The following is a 12,699-nucleotide window of genomic DNA, read 5'->3' as shown; positions in this document are numbered from 1 at the left end:
CATATTCCCCATAATTTCAGTCCGTGATTTCTGATAAAATCATTCTTGCCTGCCTTAACTCCTAGGTTGGGATTCATCATTAACCTTGAATAAAAACTGCACTAAAGCAGAGCTGGAGAATATGAAGATCGAAATTAGTGCTTCTGGGTGACAACACTGGCACTGTTTGTGGCTGAACACGGTATATTCCCACGTAAGTGTGGCGAGCTACAAAGGTGCCAAATGTCTGTCATGCAATTGTTGCGACTCCGTTGCTTGTGTCAGAGCTCTCTCACATGCGCTCTGAGTCTGACAAGTGCCATGTAGAAGTGGGAAGGACTACATCTCAGAAAATGATTCATTAGCAGTTTCGAAGATTACGTTAACAGTTCAGGAACATTCGTCAATTTAAATAGGTGTAAAGATGTCTGAACACTACTGAATTGATGCTTCCAAATAAGATTGAACGCATTTCAAAAACTTGGTTGTAGGTTATGAGTTGTGACATAGTTGAACTTTTTAAGCACAACACAGCGCGGGCATCAATAAAATATTTTGAGTGCATCATTGGGATTTGACAGAATTGGAGTCTGATTGTTAAGAGTTTGTGACATTTCATGAATTAGACCTCGATTCAACATTTCAATAACAGTATGCCGGGTGTTACTCGATTAATTGACTTGTAGCCATCTTTGCTTCGAACGGAATAAGATAATGGTGTTCGCACAAGGATGTAGTCTACTAACCACATTTAAGAAGTCGCAGACGATGTCCATTTAATAACTTGTAGACGGGTGTTTCTGGGACATTAACTACTTCGATTTTACAAAGATCTTGTAGCGTATTATTGAAAAGCCACTTTCCACTTCTACACCCAAGAAATTTTGATTGCAATATGGTTTAACCCTGATGTGGGTAGGTTTTGGTGACAACTTTTCTGAATTATATAGTTTGATCAGTTCGTCATTTGGAACAATGTCATTTATGAGTACTGGCAATTGTAGAATGCCCACGGATTTGAAAAAAAAGTCTGTTGCGAACTGAATAAATATAATGTGGGCGAAGGATTAGAAAGAGAGTAGCAGTTAGATGTTGTGATGGGAGATACGACCTGTAAGCTAACTCATTGAATTGTTCAGACTGAAAATTTTCAGATCTTTTACTCCCCACTCTCCGATTCGAATGAAGTTGCACAAAATACCACACGATTTAATTATGTAGGCCGCAGCCATGCTACGCAATGATAAATGACATTGTTTCGAAAACATCATGAACGAAAAATTAGAAGCAATGCCACGCTTACGTCAAAGGGAGTCAAAAAGGTAGGTTCAACTTCGAATAAATCTGGAGCTGTGAATCAGCCCCACCACTGACGATATGGTCGTCTTTCCACCAGTCTGCACTAAGAACCTGAAAAAATCGAAATTCCTGGTTAGAAACTAGTAATAACCTCTAAAGACCATTGGGAATAAAAACTTAAAATCATAACGAATATCTAATGAAGCCTGCGATGAAAGCACTTAGGACGAACACAAATTCAAATACCTTGTCCTTATGCTGAGATAAGGTAACTAGCGGAATTATGGCTCGTGTATCCCAAAGTTTGACAGTGCCATCGTACGATGCTGACAGCAAATGAAAAGCTGACTTAGGGTGCCTGTAAATACACCAGCATTTGAGACACTTTTAGACAAAGAATCCGAATGAGGATTGCAAAAATATAGAAAAGGGCACGTTATGATCCAACCAAGATAACGTACATTGCATACCTCAGAACTTTTTGAGGCATATTCACCAACCAAATTTCACTGAAACCAAAGAAATCACGAGTTGAAGTTGTCGAATGATAAGGATACCGAGAGTTCACTTACCACTTGCAAGCGGATATCCAACCCTTGTGAGATGACAGTTGTTGTACAGGTGCTACAGTTCCTGATCGTAAAAAAAAAAAAAAAAAAAAGAAAAAAAAAACTTCAGTACATGCTGATAGACATGGACACTTCAAAAAACAACAGTATTTACTACATGTTAAATTAAGACAAGCCACTTTACCAGGTATCCGAGGATCCCAGATCCTAAGAATACGATCAGTCCCTCCGGCAGCCAGCAATGAATTCCCTTCCCCACCCACACTCAAGCAGTGCAATGCTTTGCTACAAGTCTGCATCACGGAACAAGTATGCAGTGAGAAATGTAAAACGAGGCCTCCCAATATCCCATAGCAGCACATTGGCACACAAATAACTCCCCAAGAAACAACCACACGAGAAAACTCTACTTTTAGCTCCACATGAAGAGGCAAAAAGTAGTTAAGCGATAGACGCACCAGAATATTAGTGTTAACTGCAGATTCCACATCCCAGGTTCTCAATGAATGATCCCATGAAGCAGAGTAGATGGTATCTCGTTCGGACCAATCGAGAGCTCCAACTACCTGAGTATGCCCCTGAAGAGTTGCTCTAGCTTCCACCTGCAGAATAGAGAAAGATAAGTGCATGAATAGGATTTGCAAGATGACGAAACAAATTTTTCTCGCAACTTTTCTTCCAGACAACATTCATAAATCGTAGCACAGGGTAGACTGTAACATTACTTGCTTCTCAGCAGAGGCCACAGCTCCCGTCTCTAATCTCCTTTTCTTTCCGCCTAGATCATCTTCTCCATCAGGGTCATCCCTCACACTCCACAACTTGATAGATGTATCCCACGACCCTGAACACACCTGTCTCATGCACTAGCAATCTTAGCTGAAGTTTCCAGTCTTTACTTCGCAAAAGGATTGAATCAAATCACCATACACTGTAAAACCAAGACTTCAACTTTAATCATAAATAGATTTGCAATACCAAAATTTAACCAATGAAGATATATCAAGATACGCTGGGGCAGACAGTCCGGAACGTCTGGAAGAAGTGGGATTTGGGCTAGTTCGAACACGTCATGTACCTCGCTCCCTGACGGACTAGCAGCAACACTTTGAACTGATGAGGTGTGTCCTTTCAATCGCTTCACTGGTTTCAAGGTTGTGGTGGACGAAGTTGCCTCATTTAAAGCAACCTGAACAGAAAATAGCAAATTGATCAGGGCACATTTAACAAAACCATGTACACCGTAACTGCTGGATATATGATCAGAAACAATGGATATGAAAGTTCAGAATCGCCGGAACGCTGTAGAGAAGTCTACCAAACAACTCAACTGTACACTTAACTATGTTACTAACGATTTATGTGTCACAAAATTAATAGACAAAACTAGTAGACACTTCGTACAAGTACAATTCAAGGTGAGACTAGACAACCCCCAGCAACGACGGATACATGTACAGGGTCCTTAAGAAATGATTCATTGTAACCGTCACACCATGGTAGAGTAGACTCCGACCTAAGTAAACAAAAGAGGTAATGTCCACGTTGGTATTCAAAATCTGGGTGCCTGATAGCAATACCTCACCGAAACGAACCCAAAAAAAAAATGCAATACAAATCAAAAAAGTACTGCAGACAACGTGTAACGAATATCGAAGATCTAGTAGAGGACAGTTATGTAGAGCCCATATGGAACTCAAAGTTAAACTGAAATCAACTCCGAGCAACGATGGGCACAACTGAAAACAATCTGGGAACGTACGACCAGAACAGTCATACATTAATAGAGCATTCTCAGACTTGAATGTGCCAGGGTTGTAACGGCCTTTGCCATGTAATCACGAACAAGGTTCCTGAAGGTGACATTGACCTGACATAACCCTGGATGACATCTCGCCAGGGAGTAGTATTTAGGAGCATACTACGTCCTTTCCAGACAAAGAGTTTCATCGGAATTAGCAGAGCATACAATCCGCATGGGTGTCGACGCCACACTAACAATAATCCTGGGTGACGATGAGTGCAATTTATGGTACTCAGTGAAGGTACGACTAAAACTGCCACGAAATTGTACAGAATTTCTAGATCTCAGCCTGTCAGAGGTTACAATGGTCTTAACCATGCATTCGAAAAACTACGATTTTGTACACTCGGGGATGATACAGAACGGCGATTAGCACGGTTGATATAGACAATGGACTACAGCAGCGAAAGTCATCACCGAGTTTATATTCAGAAGTACCTGCCAAAAGCGTAGAGTGTGATCTTTGGAGGCTGTCACGAGCTGCAGCTTCTTAGCACTTGACCCTGAATTAAGGATTAGTAGTCAGTGTGTGACAGCAGTAAAAAAGAAAAAAAGAAAATGAACAAGAACCTTGCACATGGAAGAGAGTGGCATGATTCACTGGAAGCAGAGTAATGCATCGTACGTGGTGCAGGTATAGGAGCAAGTGACGTCACCGCATCAGTATGACCATGCAAAAGGAAAACACATTCCCCTGAGGCATTCCATATCCTGAACACGAGATGAACAATGATACGCTCTCAGTTCTTCGCATGATCAAGATTGCAAATCGAGATAAATAAACGAACAGAAAACTAGAGAAGCATGAGATTCAACGAATAATTTACCTTCCGTGGTTGTCGTACGAACCAGTGATTATAAACCTGGAATATCGACGGCAAACTGGTCAGTCGCAAAGGTTTGACACACAATACCATACGACAAGCAGAACACATCGTCTCCAAGAGAAACCGCTTACCTGGTGTTGAATCCACTTACAGCGCTAACCCACTCGTCATGGGCACGAGGCTGTTGGGGCTCCGGTGGCAAAACAACGGGGATGTATTCAATCGTCAAGGTTGTTTCCTACAGTTATGGAAGCACAGAATTTGAATCATAAACCCGCCGAACTTAATCTTGCGTCGCATCTACACAAATAATTACAAAAACTTCAAGGCCTGTTCTATGAGAACTACATCGTAACAAGCGTAACAAGGTCTTGGAACTCACAGCAGTAATTCCTTTGGTGAGGAGAAATTGCTCAATGGAAGACCTCAATAGCTCCCCGTCAATAAGAAAATCAAATGGCTGCGGCTTCTCTGAAACCACACATATAGTATGATTAATCCCCGAGAGGCGGTACGACAAAGAGCATCCGAGCATGAATGAGTTCTTCACATTATTGCACCAAGCTCCAGAAAAACTTATAATCATCCCGTACCAAGGCCAAGCAGTGTGTTCACAACTTCGGAGAGCCCATAACGGCCAAGCTTCGCAGGGATGGCGAAGGCAGAGCTGACAACACGGAGCGCAGGAGGCAACTTCGTGACAAATTTCACTTGCACCTGCCTCTCCACTCCATCCCCGTTAGTGTTGTCCATGGCGCTTAAGCAGAAGACCGACACTCCCCGAGACTACAAATCCACAAAACCCAAAAACATTTTACTTGACGACGACTTCGCTGTGGGCATTGACGGAGACGATGGTGTTCTATATGCTCAGATATTCTCCGGCTCCATGGTCTAGGGTTTAGGGTTTAAGTTACCCTAATTGACACCCGGGATAAACGATTGATGCATCGGATATAGTACCTCAACTTCCACACTTGCAGGACCTAAATAGGAACTGTTTTCGTTTTCTTTTAATTTTACCCAAAATCTATTCTCAACGGGGAACTCTCTAAGAAGTATTGTTTAAAATAAATGAACAAGATTCTGTGTAACTATGAATTGCTTTAGTAAATACATTTTTGTTTAGTTTTAAAATCAAATTGGTACAATAGTTACATACACACATCAAATAAATTCATACTTTATGTATCATTGTAGACAAGTGTATATATATATATATTTTCAATTCATGGTTATTAGTGCATGCGGATTTGATCCTTGGACAACAAGGAAATTGAACTCATTGTTTCTCCCAACACTAGGCATGGTAAATGTTTTCTTTGCTGCCAAAAACGGTATATCAATTTCAATGTTCATTTAAATATAAACATGGTGGTGATTATCTTCGAATAATAGATTTTTGATATTAATTTTAAAAACTAATAAAATTCAATCATTGTTCAATCAAAAACTTTGTAATAGTTATTGAAACATCAAATTCACTACCTATGAGAGATCATCGAAAAATCGAATTGAGGATTATATTTCAATTAAGATTTATCAGAAAGAAACAAAATCTACAAAAAATTATAAAATTATAAATTAAAGGCTATTCTGTCACCCTACTTTTGCTTCTGTCTCACCCAAACACACTGCCCGGCGCCGGAAACAAATCCCCCGACCCCCGATATCCTCGCAGTTGAAGTAGATATCCGTAAGATATCTGGTGGAGAAGATATTTATGATAGATATCTGGTATATGTCCGGACGGGAAGATTTCCGGAATAGAGGGCATCTACCGCCGGAAGTCCTACGATCCAATCTAAGAGATCAGGCGATTTGCGAGAGAATGTTCGAACAGGGAATTTTATCACGAAGTTGGCTACAAAAATCGCAAGACCTGGGTTTATCGTATAACAGCCTGACCAGAAGTATACTGGCCAGTATTTCAACACTCCCTCTGACGAACCAGCCCTCCCTGAAGTATCATAAACTTTCTGGAGTATCATCCCAATCAAAATCGGCAGACTGGTGGTCCTACACCGAATCAATCTTTCGACAAACCCGTTCAACTGAACCTTACTCGAGACTGTGGGCTCACTCTGCACTTCGTGAAATTGGTGCATCCTACAACCAATAGGTTGGTCCGCTACTGGATTCATTAAGTACCAATGCCCTTACGTCTTAAGTCGTTTTGAACCTCTCGTTTTGTACATTCAGTGGGGGAGCTCCCCATCTTACAACAACCTTGGGTCCAGTTCCTAACGATTTCGTTGACTATCTCTCGCTTTTGTATCTCAATGTTTCGTATGAAAACTCACTCGGATATGTTCCATTCTTTCAAGAACACAACGGTGTGAATAAAAATTTGAAACAGGGTTCTAGATTAATTGTAGTAGATACAATTGCAGTTGTACAAGAAATCGATCCAAGCAATGCTGGACGAAAACTGAAAATCTCGTCCGAGCGTGTTGAATAGAAGGTTCGTTACATGGTTGCGAGCCCCTTCGGATCGTAGAATTTCCGGAGGAAGACAAGCCCTCTGGGCTGGAAGTCTTCCATGCCGGATATCTGCTGTGCTTCAGTTGCGAGGGTATTGGGGGATTGTTTCTAGTTCCGGGCAGTGTGTTTGGGTGAGACAGTAGCAAAAGTAGTTGGGTGACAGAATAGCAAGAGAAAAAAAGCAAACGAACAAACAAAAAACTAAATCTAAAACTGCATCTATTTAATGCTTCGTGAAAGCAACGCGCTATGGGAATCGTTTAGCATGACGATTTCGTCGCGAGGACAATATTTCATCAACGTCGGATCAACGATTTCCGTCAGAAGGTGACGATCGACGCGATCCAGCTATGATGTACCTGGCACTGGACACCTGGCACGTGGGTGGGGTCCCCAGGGGAAGAGAAGCTCGATGGTCATCTGCAGCGATGCTGCCGTGCGAGGAGGGAGCGCCGCCCAATGCAAACAAGATCCACACCCAGCCTTGATAATCCACTCGTCTGGCAGGTGTTGGTTGCTGCCCGCTGATGCGATTGGAATTATGTCTCCAAGATCAACACCAGCTGCATGTCTTTGTTTGAATTCAAGGCGGTCCATGGTGTTTTTCTGTCAAACAGTGCTGAGGAGGGCAGTCACATGGGGGATGGCGCGTGCTGCCAATGCGAGGTCACCGTAGACGAACGGTGTAACAATTCGGGTACGATTGGGACTGTATTTTGCGGATCAGCCACAACTCGTTTATGTCTGTATGTGAACGAGATGAACAAGGGGATGTATAGAACAAAAGAAAAAAGAAGAGAAAAGAGGAACAGAATGTGTGAACATGACCAGCTTCACAACAGGGAATCGGGGAACCACCTTCACGACCAGGAAACGAATAGCGGAGAAAGGACAAATGGAGAGCGAATTGGGCAAAGTCCAGATGGAACCTGTGCTGGAATCATTATATTACAGGATATCCGTCAAAAAAATTAACTCAGCCTATAGCTTCACTAAATACAGCAAAGCAACAACTCATCAATACCAAGAGTTCCATCAAACCCATAAGCCCTATATATTACACATTGTGACATGAATATGCAACTGTAAGACCGTACTTCTGATTGTCCTACCAGTGTATACCTAAGAAATAACTTGATGAGTATTCCACACGGAACTTATTGCGGCTAATTTGAACCCACCAACACCTAAAACCTAATCACCTTGAGAGCCTCTCCATGCCCGCACTCTGTAGAAATTGGACATGAGCACTCTAGGTCTTCAACTCCTCCTTAGTGAAGTCTGGGCATGGCTGGGGCCAGACAAAGAAGTAGGTTCCAGCAACTGATGAGCAGTTCCAGTCTTCTGATTCTGACTTGGTATCAAGAGCTATGTTGGCCAGGTGAATGTTGAGGAAAGGAGACTCCGGGAGTCCAAGAAACAGGCCTGCATGAGTGATGTCTTCCCCGACTATGTTCTCAATCAACACATTCTCAATCACAGGGTAGTCAGTGCGATTCCAGTTTTCATCAGGGTGTTCTCCATAGTTTCCCGTAAAAGCGATTGCAGTATTGACGGAGCGCATGTTCACGTTATCCACTGTTATGTTTCTTATGTAGCCTCCACGACCAGGTCCAGTTTTGAAACGTATGCCCCATCGAGCACCAAAAATCATCATGTGGTCAACCTGCAAAAGAGCATAGCTGAAGTCAAAGATTTAAACTGGAAGGTAGCGAGATTCAACGGGACCCTAGAGCGTCAGCTAGTTCATAGCTCTCCTGCATCAAAAATAGGTGAAGATTTCTAACTGGAAGTGCTGATCGTAAAAAGAATTGGTAAGGTCCTGAATAATGGGCAATTAGTTCATGTGAGAGCTGTGCAATTGCATCGGTAATTATCTGAGTGTGATAGTGAATTCTCCATGCTTATATCAAGACACAATGCTCGTACTGCTCGAACGGTTCCTTCACATGCAGGAGTAACTCCATTTGGATCTCAATCCCAGGTTTACGAATCATGTTGGTCTGGAGTAGCACAAATGCCGACAAAACCTGTAATTTCTTCAATGAAAAACTCCCCAGCCAGATTTTACTGACCTTGACGTCGGATATGCCGCCAGACATTTCACTGCCAAAAGCAATACCAGCACTAGTTTCCGAGTGCACAACGATGCGTCGAATGTCGATGTGTTGGCTAGGCATGCCATATGCGGTGCCATACTCATCCCAACCACTTTTAATCGCAATGGCATCATCACCAACGCTGATGTAGCAATCTTCAATGCACACATATTGACTTGAATCTGCAAGATACAACTCCCAGGTTAAGTATATATCAAATGGCATATTAGGCTAGTCTCGACTGTGTCTGTCGGAAATTATACAAGCCTTGCACTAAGTAACCTCAAAGTAAGTACTATTTAGTTATTACAACGAGAATCAACGGCGTAAAAATGAGAAAATGTGAGTCTAGGACATCCACATCGCACTGGACTTAAAGGAGGCAAGTTCCAGTGAATTTGGCCAGACAACCAACATATAAAACCTTCCGGCACCGAACAGTCAAGAATATCACACGAGGTGGGTACCTGGGTCAATGCCATCTGTATTGGGAGAATTGAGAGGGGCCAACAAGGTCATGTCTTTCACCACCACATTTCTGACAAGGTCCGGCAACGACAAGTTATTAATACACGTGCATTAACTCTATTAAGCAGAAGTAAAAGTTCCACATAAGAAAGGAGCACACGAGGCAGTGCCACAAACTTACGTAGTCAATCTTTCAAAAGATAAATACTTTCATATATCTCGTGGCGTTTTGTACACTACTAGCTTTCACGTGAGGCTCCCAAGGCATTAAGGAAAAGGCCAACAAGACAAATACACGAAAGCCTGCACTGTCCGATGTAACTATACCATTCTCATAGAAAGAGCAGCCCAGAAATAATTACTACGTTTTAAAGAGAATTTAGTAGAGGTTTCAATTCTAAAATACCTGCAATAGACAGGATGAATCGTCCAGAACGGTGAGTCCCGAAAAGTGAGATTAGAGATTAAGATATCCTTCGAGTCAATAAGCTCGACCAAATGACCGCGAGTGTAGTCCAGCGTTTTATTCTGGAATGCATTCCACCATACAGCACCCTGTCCATCGATTGTCCCGTTATCACCTGCCGCAATGCCATTACCGCAATGGGTCAGATAACCAACTGGTCGTCACGACAGCTGCTAAAGAACAGCGACGTCAGCTACATCCGACGTTGTGATCATTATTGATCTACATTGCAACAACCTTTTTTTTGAAACACTAGCAAGCGAATTTTAAATTAAGAAAATACCTGTAATGACGACATCCTCAAGCCCTTCGCCATTGATAAGACTACGGTGCCTTGGCCCAGGAAGCTCACGGCCACGACCGTAAGACGGCAATCCAGGAATAACAGGGTAGTCATTCAAGTCCTGAACGAGACCACAACTATATTAGAAACGAAGACCCAAGCGATTAGAAGTGAACCCAGCGTTGAAACCAAAACCATGAAAGGTTTCGAATCTAAGATACATTAATATCTCCTCTAGTGTGGATTTGAATTTCCTGCAATTCCTCTTCGGTCTATAATCCCGTAACTAGCCTCTTTGATCGTAAACAGGGGAATATTGACACACCTGAATGGCTAATATCAAACCACATGCCTAAACACTAATTCGGATTATTTAAATTGCACCTGGGATCCAAGGATGGTAGCTTCGTTTTCCAAGAATAGAGTCAGATGACTAATCAATTTGATGCTACCAGTGAGCCATCGCCCGGCAGGAATGTACAACTGCACGCCACCTTTGTCTGCATAGGTGCGGAGATAAAACATGGCATTTTCGAATGCATGCGTGTTCAAAGTTTTTCCATCCCCCACCGCACCAAACTCGCTGATGGAAACGCTGTGAGGCCGATTCTTCCAATTTTTATACTTGCTGGCACAGCTTACATCCGTCTGCACAATACAGACATCATAGAATTCAGTCAATCTATCATTGAGAAAGAGACAGGCAAGTCCTTGCTTTCGTGAAAAACACAAGTGCATTTAGGTTTCAGAGTAACATCTAACTTCCAAATTTGGAAATGGTTATACTTCACTCAACTGTCGTTCAGAGAGACTTTGAACCAGATTCGGAAGCTGCCTAAAAGTACGAACAAGACTTACTGATGAGCTCTCACATTTTAATACAGTAAATATTAAAAAGGCTAGAAGAGCCACTTGTAAGAAAAACAAACCCGGCATGCCCATGAACTTTTTCTTCCATACAATGGTCAAGCAAGCCTTCTTACCAAACCTCGGAGAAGCTAACCGAAGCGACGAAACGTGAAAAGAGGGGTGAACAACGGGAACTTACTTCCACAGATTCCAAAATGTTCTTGTAGCCGGTCGAGGAAGTGGTAATTTCCACTCCTCCATCCGATGCTAACTCAGATGAGCCAACGTGCAATGGATGACCAGATGTGCATGTCTGGTGGCAATGGTCTGCACTCAGATAGGTCAGGAGGAGGAGGAGGAGCAGGACAGGGAGACCTCGACAGCTGAGTCTCCGCATCATCGGGCCGTCTCAATATAATGGGAGGAAAAAAGGCGATTGAGGGAGACCATCCGCCTTGTGCATCACCACTTTTGAGCAAGTCCCTCACAACTTTTACCACAATTCAGAGTATTTGATCCAAAAAGGTGCAGCTTGAGCATCAAACGCTTCACTCGTCAAAAATCCTAAAATTATCTGCTGATTCGCTGATCCACTGCTGCTGATGAACGATAAGAGAACAGCCAGCTTATAATTAGACCTTTCAGAATACACCAAGATAATCTCGAGCTAACAGATCCACAACGGTTCTCTGTCTCCTAAATCAGCTTACAGCTCAGGGGTCGATTCGCCACAACAATCTAGCTCACGGCGTACAACCTCAACACCTCACCCACAAGGAAACCTTTCTAGCAACAAGACTTCCTTCAGACAGGTCGCCGGCTCTCCTCCGCGCGCTCTCTCTCTCTCCAAAATTTCAATACTAATCGTGACGGTGCATCCTTACTTCAAACAGAGATAGAGTAGACGCGTGTTTCACTCCGAAGCAGAACTCTTCCACCTCCATACAAGGGGACGAGAGAGACAATTTTTAAAAATTAAAAATTAAAAGAAATGCAGCGCCTTAAGAGCATCAACCTCTCGAACACCACTGCCTTACAGCACACTCCTGGAATTATAATTTTTACAGAACGAGAATCGCTTTGGGGAAACCAGAAACGAAAACCAAACATTACACAAAAAAATTCAGGATTCCTCTATCGATGATCGGTCACCATCCCTCCGCAGCCTTCTCACTGCACTGCGGGCAAGAAGGCCCTCTCACACCAGGCCTTCTCTCCATAGCCAGCAGCATCGACAGCAAACCTCACACACTCTCTCTCCAGGTCCTCCACCTCCACCTCACTTCTAACGTCTACACAACTAATACCGCGCCACTCCAGCACCGTCACCCCTCCGAGAAAATTAAACCAAAATTACACAACTTGAATCCTACTCAGATCTGCGACCCCGTCGCACGAGACGACGCCCTATCCCGCCCGACCGCCCGCTCATTCGCTGTCTCTGGCCCTAATGCTCTGCCCTCTGCCACATCGCACCATCCTCCGCACATGCTCCCACTCTATCCTTTCTACTTCACCGGCTGCCTCTCTCCACCCCCCCCCCCCATACACAGCCAGCCAGTCATCGCCGGT

The 12,699-nt window shown here is 43.1% G+C and overlaps 2 protein-coding genes across 2 annotated transcripts; both read right to left on the bottom strand.

The window, feature by feature from the left end:
- Positions 1–1,167: 1,167 nt before the first annotated feature.
- LOC112276085 (ribosome biogenesis protein WDR12 homolog) lies at positions 1,168–5,302 on the bottom strand. The gene is made up of 13 exons (XM_024507078.3): positions 5,072–5,302; positions 4,861–4,949; positions 4,610–4,716; positions 4,479–4,514; positions 4,277–4,362; positions 4,090–4,154; positions 2,926–3,036; positions 2,573–2,701; positions 2,306–2,449; positions 2,032–2,140; positions 1,851–1,911; positions 1,525–1,636; positions 1,168–1,389 (listed from the first exon to the last, which is right to left on the bottom strand). Exons 1-13 carry the CDS (start codon positions 5,229–5,231, stop codon positions 1,294–1,296), a joined length of 1,305 nt encoding a protein of 434 aa, XP_024362846.1. The 5' UTR covers positions 5,232–5,302; the 3' UTR covers positions 1,168–1,293.
- Positions 5,303–7,869: 2,567 nt separating this feature from the next.
- Positions 7,870–12,699, bottom strand: LOC112275938 (putative polygalacturonase). Its single transcript, XM_024506741.3, has 7 exons — positions 11,327–12,699; positions 10,663–10,926; positions 10,279–10,399; positions 9,936–10,110; positions 9,529–9,599; positions 9,038–9,243; positions 7,870–8,628 (listed from the first exon to the last, which is right to left on the bottom strand). The coding sequence occupies exons 1-7, from the start codon at positions 11,525–11,527 to the stop codon at positions 8,215–8,217; spliced, it is 1,452 nt and encodes a 483-aa protein (XP_024362509.1). The 5' UTR covers positions 11,528–12,699; the 3' UTR covers positions 7,870–8,214.

This window comes from Physcomitrium patens, chromosome 23 (genome assembly GCF_059467195.1).
Source record: "Physcomitrium patens ecotype Gransden chromosome 23, ASM5946719v1, whole genome shotgun sequence".
NCBI lineage: Eukaryota > Viridiplantae > Streptophyta > Bryopsida > Funariales > Funariaceae > Physcomitrium > Physcomitrium patens.
This window is presented reverse-complemented; position numbering and strand designations above follow the sequence as displayed.